At 42.6% G+C, this 11,581-nt stretch overlaps 1 protein-coding gene across 1 annotated transcript in view; it reads left to right on the top strand.

The window, feature by feature from the left end:
- Positions 1-784: 784 nt before the first annotated feature.
- The window catches only part of SMG1 (SMG1 phosphatidylinositol 3-kinase-related kinase), a 111,046-nt gene continuing 100,249 nt past the window's right edge, over positions 785-11,581 (top strand). The window contains exon 1 of the mRNA XM_006871972.1: positions 785-873. Coding sequence (XP_006872034.1) covers positions 785-873 — 89 coding nt within the window. The remainder of the gene's footprint in view (positions 874-11,581) is intronic.

Genomic DNA, 11,581 nt, shown 5'->3' with positions numbered 1-11,581 from the left:
TGGATATCCACTTACTCTTTCCATATTATTTTCAATTTTTTTTACAGTAGAGTGGGTAAGGTGGACGCACGAGAATCCCATTGGGCGCGTCGGTGTATGTACGCTAGGACCCAGGCCCCCTGGCCCCAGGTACTCCGTAGGGCGCGGGTCTACACCTGACTGCCGGTTCCCGAGAGTCAGGTGCTGTCCGCATTATGATCCGAGCGGTGAATTTCGTGAGGCGAACGGGGATGGAGATTCCCCTCTCCCATTAGCCCCTGCGGCGGGCCCGGACTTTCGCGCGGTCCGCAGGGAGTGGAAACACGTCTCGGGGTCCGGAGGGCGGTCTGCTCGCGGCCCCGGCCCCTCCCAGACCCCGCCCCTCCCAGGCCCGATGGGGGCTGGCAACACCCCTCGCTCCCAGCATGCCGTGCGGCAGCGGGGGGCGGAGTCGGGAGGTGGGGAAACCGTGGCCGTGTGAGCGTAAAGAACCTCCGCCACCGCCTCCTCTTCGTCGTGCTCCTCTTGGGCCCCGGCGTCGCGCCCCGCGCACGGCTCTCGAAGAGACGTCGCCTCCCCTTCCTCCGCCTCCCCCTCTCCGTGCCTCTCCCGCCTCCTGGTCGTGCGCTGCGGGCTCAGGCGGAACCCGGAACGGCCGTCCGCCTCCCCCGCCCTCCGTCGCCTGCTCCTCGTCGGCTTCCTCCTCAGCGCCGGGCCGGAGCGGAGTGTCGGCGGCGGCCGGTTCGGGCGGCTCCTCGCGCTTCTTCGGGCGGCGGCGCTTGGCCATGTCGTGTCGGGGAAGGTAATGAGCCGCAGAGCCCCGGGGTCTCGGCTGAGCAGCGGCGGCGGCGGCGGCACCAAGTACCCGCGGAGCTGGAATGACTGGCAACCCAGGTGGGTGAGCCGGCGCTCAGCCCGCCGCCCCGACCTCGGGACCCCGCCTCGGGCAGGCGAGGCCTAGGGCTGCGGGGCGGGGAGGCGCGGCCTAGGCCCTCCACCCCCCGGGAACGGGCGCGGCTTCCTGGGTCCCTTCCCGCCCGGGCTGGGGGAGGAAGGCCGTGGGGAGGCCCGGCCTAAATGCCTCCCCACTCTGCTTCTCCGACCGGGGGCTGGAGCCCGGACCCTGGGACCGGACCGAGGCACTGGCCTAGGAGTGGGGGGTCAAAGAGGGTGAAGCAAGGGGCCTGCTGCTGGGGAACATGGGACTGCCCCCAACCCCAAGTTGGTATTTAAGTTGGGATCCTATTTATCTGCTTAGTCCCGCACCTTCTCAGTCCCCAAGGGAACCCCCGCAACGGTGTTACTTCCTTTGCCTTCCTCCCCCCACGTGTTCCTGAGGTTTTACTCTGACTTTGGGCTTGACATTTGTGGGACATGCGTTGAGAACTTGAGTTTTGACTGTTAATGGGGTTGACCCACTGTGGTCCTGGCAAAGGAAGTTTACCCCAAGTGCAGGGGTAGTAAGTTACTCGCCAAGAGCATTTCCTACCTGGACTGAGGGTGCTAACTGAGTACTAACTAGAAGGGGAGATGGCTTCTCTTGTATGGAGGACTTGATCTCAAACTACTTTGGGACCCAGCTGGATTTGAGCTTATTAGAAGCTTCAATTTTATTATTTTTTTAATATGTATCTAACTTTCGGGTTTTGTTTTGATTAATCATGGGGTAGTTGTGCCTAATTTAGGACTGATTTATTCTGACCTCTCAATGAATAAATGTTTGGAACAAACCAGAGGCTATTTGGAATTTAACCCAGTGTCTAGGCTGACTCCCAAATCATGCAATATTTTAGGGTGACGATTCATAGAGCTTTCATGCTTGGAAGCATTGAGATTCTTTTGAAACTGACAAATGTAAGATGTATACATTGTCAGAATGCCTTTATTTGATGGAAAAATAAAGATAATCTTTGGTACACTTTTCATTCTGTTCAATGTGTCTTGGCAAATTCTGAGTTTTATTGACAGTTGTATATGATTAGCGACTTTAGAAAGTCTAGAATTGAGATACTGAGTCAGAAAACTCTGAAAAACTTAAATTTGATTGTCTGTTATCAATTAGGGTTTGAGATTGTTTTAACTAAAAACAGTTTACTCATTTAAGTATTTCATCTGTAAATTGACATTCTCAGTTGTTTGCGCTTATACTGAAATGTGTGAGCCTGGATTTTTTCCCCCAATAGCTAGTAAATGAATCTGGATTTAGCATTGGAGAGCTCATCTTCGACAGTGGATTTTCCATTACTTTTTAATATTGTCATGAACAAGAGAATTCACCATCCTGATAGAGGATGAGTGAGATACCCTTCTCAAATTGTCCTAGAATTTTTGGAAAAGTAAATTTGTAGTTTGGAGTCCTGGTTTGGCACTGTAGGATAAGCACTAGACTGCTAACCACAGGTTTGTGGTTCAAACCCACTAACTGCTCCTTGGAAACTACTGTACAAGGTGGCTATGAGTCCGAAATCCCCCCCCCACCCCTCCACTACATTTAACAGGTCTTAATAGATGGAGTAGTAGACACTTGGCGGGGTTGCCTGACTGCACTGTTGACAGGTATGAATAAGAAGACTTTCATAGTTATGAAATGGATGGCATCAGTTATTGATAAATGTTATCCTCCAGGTTTCTTCTTTCAAGAGTTCTATTTCTTAGCTTTTTTGGAGGGTGATAGAGAGGGGGCTAGAAGCTTTCTTTAAAGCTGTGCTCTGTAACAAAATATAGATAGACTATACTGTGGAGTAATAGTGGTAGTTATTTTTTTTCTGTTGTAGAGAAAGGAGCAGAGTAGTACAGACAGGCTCCATAATATAACTTGATTTATCTGTGAAGTTGTGACAGTTGTTTTCTTAAAATGGCCAGTGTAAAACCTCAGACACTAGTCAATTAATACATGTTCACAAGTTAAATGAGGCTGTTAATTCTGTCCCCCTCATCTGTCACAGAAGTGACAGAGTCCAGTTAACTGACAGAGTGGAGTTCAATTTCATTTATTTCTCCAAAGCAATTTAAATTATGGGCATACATGTTAGGGGTTCATCTGAATCATTTTGATTCTTAAGAGATTTCTTTGCCTTTTCTGTTTCATTTGTTCCCTGATATTTTTTTGTCTCTTCTTTTATCTTGATTTATGCTTTTGAAACAGAAGGAGTTATAAAAGCAAGTTTGTCAGTTTCTGTTAGTGTTAGTTTGCTGGTTAGTCTCAGAGGGACTGTTGAGTCAGTGAAGACCACATGTGATACTTCACACATAGTGACAGGAAGTGTTCCAGGTGGCTGAACAGGGGTCATAAGGCAACTGAGCAAGCCCATCTTTGCTAGAAGCGTATGTCTCACAGTAAGTATTTTTATAGCTCTGGCTTACTGTTTTCCTTTTCACTCAGTGCACGCTTAGTTGTCTACGAATGGGTAGCTAAATGAGTGAATTCTGTTTGCATGTCAAACATAAACTGACACTCAGGGTTTTGTCACCTCTGGATGCCTTCAGTTTTTCACATGGAAAAACAAGTTGTGCCTGACCCATTTGGAGATAGTTGCCCTCCTCCCACCACAAAGAAAAGAACTATCAGCACCACTAGCCAAAGTCTGTCCTTTTCTTCAATAGTTGTACCAATCAGGACAGAGATCAGAGTGGTTTGTTTTAGACATTAATGGAGAATAAATTGTGTATTTTAATATTCCAAAATGGCACTGATTCATTTGGCATTGGAGGCAAATACAGATTAATTTCCACAAGCAGTTTAACAGAAAAGAAAGTAGATTTTGCTTCTAAACTTGGGAGTCTCAGGACATAACATTTAGCAGATGTCTGTGGGGTGTCCAAACTTAGGATCTTTCTACTATTCTAAAAGGAGGAGATTTTATATTAAAAATAGCTTATATTTTTAGTAAAATGTAGGCAGATCAAAGTTCTTAAAAGTACAAATGTCTTTCTTCTCCATTGTGAACAGACCAAAATTGGTAAGTGTGAAGATAGAAAAACTAGATGCTAACTAGTATGTCTGACATGAGAAGCCAGTTTTTGAAACCAGAGTTGTCTGTTCAGCTGTCTATGAATCTGTAGTAAGTCTGATGCCTATAAGGTACATAAGATAATGAAAACATAAAGGATGAAATTAAGTAGTACATTTGAGGACTCCTGGTATGGCACTATAGGGTAAGCACTCACTAGACTGCTAACCACAAGTTTGGCAATTCACACCCACCGGTTGCTTCTTGGAAGTCTTAAACAGGGTCACTATAAGTTAGAACTGATTTGATGGCAGTTAACAACAGCAGTGTATTTTGTAGCTTCAAATAAAGCTTTGGTGGAAGAGAATTTAGTAACTACTAAATCTGTACCACCGATTTCTAGGTACGTTAAGGAGGTTTTTCACTAATTGCTTATGGATGCTTGATTTTGGTGGGGGGGGCGAGGAATTAATTTTTTCCAGTCTAAAATAAAACATTGCTTTTGAAATTTTTAACTATTGTGTTTTTAAATTGAACTTTCCCCCCCTCCTGTTTGAGTTCATTTTAAAGTTGTGACTACACTGAAAAATTATTTTTGCTTTTTAAAATAATTTAGGAGATTATGAACTGTTACAGTTTACTGAAAATATATAACTCAGTAAATAATATGAATAAAATAAAATAATAACTAATAAAACCACTACCTTTAAAGAAATTATAGGTAAATATGGGAGTTAAAAAAGGGCATTGTAAAAAGTAAAACATTAAATAGATTATGATACGTAGTCCTGGTGTGGCACTATAAGGTAAGTACTGGACTGCTGACCACAAGGTCACTAGTTCAAACCCACCAGCCATACTTTGGAAACCCCACACAGTGTTGCCAAGTGTCAGAACTGGCTTGATGGCACTTAACAGCAACAGTAATTGTGAGATATATACGGGGCTTCTAAAAATCTGTGGAGACATTCCAGTATCTTTTAATTCTATTTTTCACATAAGCTTTTTGAAGCCTCCTCATACATCTTGGTATAATTAAATAGAGTTTAAAACCTGGAGGGTCAGCGGAGGGGAGGGAAAGATCCTGAGTAGAGAAAGCTGGGCCCTGAAACTGGACTGTACAATCTTGATAATAGTAAATGTGAGGGGAGAGAGCTGTTCGCAGATTGAAGGAGGGAGATGCCGGAATGTAGTAGTGGTAGTCCTTGGCAAAAAGTACTCTGTTTGCTTAGAAGGCTAGGCCATTTGTGAAGAGGAAGAACAACAGGAGACAAAGCTGAAGAGCTGGATTGAGGCTGTATTTTAGGTCTTGAATCATAATTTAAATCTATTTGGAGTAACTTCAGGGAAGAAGTAGCAGGGAAATGGTATGATTTTGCAAGATCAAATCTAATTGCTTGCTTAGTCAAGGGTGTTGGGGGTATGTGTAAGCACAATAGGAGAAAATTGTAACAGTATAGATAAAAAAAGTTCACCTACAGAATACTTTATGATGTATGATATAAATTCACACAAAAATAAGGCGCCCAGAATTTCCATAAACAGAAGCCCCTCATTTGTTATTTTGTGTTGAGGAGGACCATGAAAGTGATACTTTTTAGCCTGCCCACATTTGATGAAAGAATGCTTATATGAAATGACATATATATAAAATGGAGTGTGATCCATGGTGGCTTTGGAAAGCAATTTAATTTTTTTTAATTTTTTAAATGTAGGCTGTTGGTTTTATATATATGCTCTTCATTATGTTGAGGAATTTCCCTTCAATTCCTATTTTGTTGAGTGTAACAATTTAATCTTAAAATTTAATAAAAACTTTTTAAATTTAGTATTTACTGGCTTTGCTGCACAGAGCCCTGGTGGCTCTGTGTGTTAGGTTTTGGACTGTTAACTGCTCTGTGAGAGAAAGCTAAGGCAGTCTGCTTCTGTAAAGATGTACAGCCTTGGAACTCCTCTGGAGCAGTTCTCTGCCTTAGAGGGTCAGAGTCAGCTCTGTGGCAGTGGAATTTTGGGGGTCTTTACTGCCTGGCATATACAACGGGACTTCAAAAAGTGCATGTGGAATTTCTTTTATCTTTTAACTTCATTTTCCCATGAACTTTTTGAAGCTCTTGTAGAAGGCACTTGGCTGCTTTTCTTTCTTTTCCTAAAACACATCTCTGAAGTTTCTTTCATTGGCCTGGCCTGTATGACTCCGTAACAGTGGTCATTTATTTGATAAACTTTATCTGTGGGCATGGGTAGCCCTTTCCTAACTTTATTTACCTGTCTGGCTATCTTAAAGTTTGTTTTTTCAGAGCTCATTTTATTTGGGGGAGTGCAAAATGCAACATGCCCCCACCCCCAATCACTAAAGGTTGCAGTTATTTTGTGGTTTAATTCATATATAAAACCCTGTGGTGTGTTACATTTTACTGTTTGTCTTTTCTCTGTAATGTAGGGTGTAACCTGTCAGAGTCTTACATAATTTGCTGATGCAGAGATGTTTGTGTTTTTTCAGTATGTTAGTTTTGCTCCATCTTGTATTAGTTGTTTGAGTATATCTTTCCTCCCTAAATTGCATTAGTTTTTGAACTGCATTGTGTGTATATAGACTTAAATTTGTGAATTGCCATTGCAGCCCTACTAGCTGCTCAAAGGAGAAAGCTGAGGCTGCCTGCTCCCATAAAGATTTATAGTCTTGGAACCCCTGTGAGTAGGATCTGCTTGATGGTGGTGGGTTTCCTCTCTCAGCTGGACTCCTTTTTGGACTCCACTGTGTGTATATACACGTACTTTATTAGATACAATGTATAATTCTTGAATTCTCTGAGTTTTGACAAATGTGTGCACCTGTGTAACCACAACCCCAATCAAGATAAAACCTTAACTTCAGTTGGATTCCACCTGTCTCCACCCCAAAATAGTTTCAGAGTAGATCTTGCCTCCTTAGCATTTGTTAAAGATTGGAAATCTTTAAATATTATTTATGACTTATTACCAACTTGTAGTTTTTGAGGACTGATAATTATCTTCAACCTATTTCCTTTTGCTGTATATAAATGCTGAGATTTCCAATGTTGTCTGAAAAAAGTAGTTCACTAATTGTATTCAGGCATTTGAGTCATTGAATACAAAGGAACTCCTCTACTTGGCTATCTTTCTCCCAATATAAGGTAGACTTTGGATGAATCTTGTATAATTGTTTTATCTTTGAATACCCTTCTTTCTACTAGTGCAGCAACAAATGCGTGTTCTTCCACAAGTAAATACATGAAAATGGAGCTCTGCAAATTTGCTTCTGTATTCAGCATGAACTCCAGAGTTTACAACATTGTTACTATAGGAGGCATTTTGAGGGAAATGATACCTATAGATTGTGATATATAAGGGGGCTTCTAAAAATCTGTGGAAAAATTCCAGTATCTTTTAATTCTATTTTTCACAGAAGCTTTTTGAAGCTTCCTCGTATTTCTTGGTATGATTAAATGCAGTTTAAAACCTGGAGGGTTAAAGGAGGGGAGGAAAAGATCCTGAGTAGAGAAAGCTGGGCTGTGAAACTGGGATATACAATCCCAGTTTGATGGTACAATAAGTCAGACTTGGGCTGCTAGCTTTAGGGTCAGCGGTTCAAACACAACAGCTGCTCCACTGAACACAGGATGAGGCTGTGTTCCCATGAAGATTTATAAAGTCTTGGAAACTCTCTATCAGGATCACTGTGAGTCAGAATCAACGTGATGACAGTTGGTTTGGGTTTTTTTGGTTTTGACTCCTTGTGTTGGAATTGAGTTAGCCTGAGACGACAGCAACTTAATAAACAAGCTGATTAAATTCAAAGGTGCACTGAAGTGGCCAGATCACTTACAGATAAAAAAGAATATGGTATGCAATGTAAGAGATTTCTTGATCTGTTTATCTTGAAACATACCTTATTCACCTGTTTGAAGTTCTTCTTCACATTGACAGCATCTTCCATGTGTCTAAATCATGTGTCTATGTGTACATGATTTAGACAGCCCAATCACTGAAAAAGTCTTATCAGCTGGACATTTCACTCTCCACTCTAGTCCTCTGTGACTAATGCGATGAGCCTTTGGCCATTCCATTAGAATGCCCGAGGAGGAGACTGACTTCTTGCCAGTTGTGTGTATGCGGATTGGGGGATGATAAACACATTTTTCAGAACCAGCAGATTTCTTTCAGACTGATCTTCATGCCCTTTGTACATTGGAACCCTGTTATTAGTTATTCCTTTAGTGGTTGATGTCCATATAGTATGTCAATGACCTGGGGTTTAGTTACTTATTTTTTAATGTTTTATTGTGAATTATGTGATGGTTTACATGGAAGGACATTAGTTTTACATTCATCCTATTGTATATTGTTTCATTGCCATGGTTACAGTCCCCTCCATGCATCATCAACCAACCAAAGGGCATACCATGCAACCTTGCCCCCCAGTTGTCAGCACACAGCCCCTCTCCCTCTCTGTGTCTAAAGTTCCCAGCCACTCCATCTCTCCACATCATTGTCTCTGCCTCCATCTCAGGCATCACTGCTTCTCTGGGTAGGGTCCCACACTCCACTCTTCTCCCTTGAAGGTCCCAGGGACATTCGCTCCTACACTGCAAAGTCAGTCACTCCCCTCTTTGCTACAAAACCTCTACCTTTACATTTCCAACTCTCACAAGCAGTCCTGATAACAGTTATTCCCTGTTGTATAACAAGAGACCTATCCGCATTTCCTTTCATCAGCCCTGCCTAGACAGATTGGATACTACTCAGTGGAGATTCTACCTTCCTCCACGCCCTCTGTATCTAGGTTCCCTCTTGAAAGTTTGTAAGCCAGTCACTTATTGCCTTTGTAGCCACCCCCACCCCCCACCCCCTTTGGGTAGCCAAAATCCAAGCTGCCCATCCCTGTCTACTCTGTGTATGGAGGGGGTGGGAATGATCCTTGCTGTAAAGATTTGTTCCCTCTTTTGAGCTACTGCATCCATAGGTGTAGGTCAAGTTCATCAAATTGTATCAGATTACTCTTTTTTCCCTCTTCTTTCTTTTTCTAGTTGAGCTCTGATCATCCAGTCATTGAAGCCAGGTCAAGTGGGTAATCTGCAAGTGTGGGTGTTCTTGTGCGTATGCCCTCTCTTCTTATCAGCTGGACATTTCACTCTCCACTCTAGTCCTCTGTGACTATGTCACTGACTCTGGGCCCAAGAGTCCCCAGGTCTTAAAACACTGCTGGCCAACCAGGTCTACACTCGGGTTCACAGTCTATTGAAAGTTGTAGGGCTTAGCTCACAGCTTCATTGCTGTTTTTCCCTCACTTCCCCTTCTTGGTGACAAACAATCTTGGTGACAAACCTTCTTGGTGGTCATCAATCAGAGCGTGTATTCCCAGTGAGTTTTAGTCTTGGAAGGTGGTTTGTTCTGAGGGAACCCAACTACTTGCCTTGATATCTCCTGGGTGAGCAACTTACTTGTTCTTGTAGTAATAGTCGGTCTGCCTCTATTTTGTATTTTTCATGTTTTTCTTTGTTTCAAGAAGTATCTTCTGTTCTTCTAGCTTCTCCAGGCTGGTCTGCTTGTCCTTTCAAGTGGTAATATCCCACCTCTGAAGATTCTGGATGCTGTTCAGGATTCCACCTATGGTCTTATGTAATGCAGAGGCTCCTCAGGAAACCTCCTTCACTGGGCACATTGTAGCCCCATTTTAGGTATTCCAATCAGTTATAGGCAGAAGACAGACTTATAAGCTTTCTATGGTGATATTTCTGGCTATTCCTTTCTTTCCCCCTCAAGTGTCTGTTTTATAATGGTATGCCAGGGAAACCAAGATCCAAAAGACAGCCAAGCATCTTGACATTATTTCCTCCCTTTTGCCCATTCCAACCATGTCTCAGTCTCTGTATCCCAGAGCCCTGTTGTTCCAAGGTTGTGCATATGTCATTTTTTACTTCTGTCCCACTTAGTCCATGCAAACCTGCCTAATTGTTCTCCCATCTGCTCTGTTCTTCCATTCCCCTCCCCTTTTTGTATATTGCCCCTCTTCCTAGCACCCAAACTATCCTGTGTCTATTCCCTGCCCTGTGTTCCATCTTCCCCTCCTTCCCCTCACCCCATTCACCCCATCCCCCACATCCCAGCAACCAGCAAAGATTCCCCCACCCCCACCCCCTTAGTACACATTCTTTTTCTTAGTCTTTTACAGTAGTGGTCCTATACAGTATTTCTCCTTTTGTGACTAATTTCACTCAACATAATGTCCTCAAGGTTCATCCTTGTTATGCAATGGCTTGCAGCTTCCTTGTTATTCTTCAAGGTAGCACAATATTCCATTGTGTGTATGTACCACATTTTTGTTTATCCATTCTTCAGTTGATGGGTACTTAGGCTGTCTTTATCTTTTTGCTATTGTAAATAGTGCTGCTATGAACATTGGTGTGCATAATATCTACTTGCGTTATGGCTTGTATTTCTTGTGGGTAAATACCAAGTAGAGGAATTGTTGGATCAAAAGGTATTTCTATTTCCAACTTTCTGAGGAAGCGCCATATTGCTTTCCAGAGAGGTTGGACCATTTTCAAGTCCCACCAGCAATGCAGGAGTGTCCCAGTCTGTCCACATCCCTGCCAGCATTTATTATCCTCAACTTTTTTGATGTTTGCTATTATTGCTGTTATGAGATGATATCTCATTGTTGTTTTGATTTGCATCTCTCTAATGGCTAGTGATTGTGAATATTTCTTCATATGTTTGTTGGCTGCCTAAATCTCCTCCTTGGTGAAGTGTCTATTCATGTCCTGTGCCCATTTTTTTTCTTGTAGAGGTTTTGTAGTTTCCTGTATATTTTAGAAATGAGTCCCTTGTCTGATGTGTCATTGTAACAGATTTTTTCCCATTCTATGGGTTCCCTTTTTACTTTTCTGGTGAAGTCTTTTGATGCACGTACGTTTTTAATTTTCAATATGTCCCACTCATCTATTTTGTCTGCTTTTGTTTGTGTAGTTTTCAAAATGTTTGGTAGTCTGTCTATTCCCTGAATTAGTGCCCTCATATTTGTCCCTATTTTTCATCGATGGCCTTCATAATTCTGGGATTCACATTTAGGTCTGTAATCCATGTTGAGTTGGTTTTTGTATAAGGCGTGAGGTGAAGGTCTTGTTTCAATCTTTCGCATATCGCTTTCAAGTTCTGCCAGCACCATCTGTTGAAGAGACTATCTCCTCCCCATGCAATATATTTAGGTATTTTGTCAAAAATCATTTGGCTGTATGTTGTTGTTGTTGTTAAGTGCCGTCGAGTCGATTTTGACCCATAGCGACCCTGTACAGGGTTTCCAAAGCTGTAAATCTCTACAGGAGCAGAAAGCCTCATCTTTCTCCCGCGGAGTGGCTGGTAGTTTTGAACTGCAAACCTTGAGGTTTGCAGCCCGATTCATAACCACTACGCTACCAGAGCTCCTTGGCTGTATGTAGATGGGTTAATTTCTGGATTCTTGATTCTGTTCCATTGGTCTATGTACCTTTCATTGTACCAGTACCAAGCTGTTTTGACCACTAGCTGTGTAGTAAATTTTGAAGTCAGGAAGTGAGAGGCCTCCAACCTTATTCTTCTTCTTAAGTAGTGCTTTGCTTATCCTGGATCTCTTTCCTTTCCATATAAAGTTT

This window comes from Chrysochloris asiatica, unplaced genomic scaffold, assembly GCF_000296735.1.
Source record: "Chrysochloris asiatica unplaced genomic scaffold, ChrAsi1.0 scaffold00178, whole genome shotgun sequence".
NCBI lineage: Eukaryota > Metazoa > Chordata > Mammalia > Afrosoricida > Chrysochloridae > Chrysochloris > Chrysochloris asiatica.
This window is presented reverse-complemented; position numbering and strand designations above follow the sequence as displayed.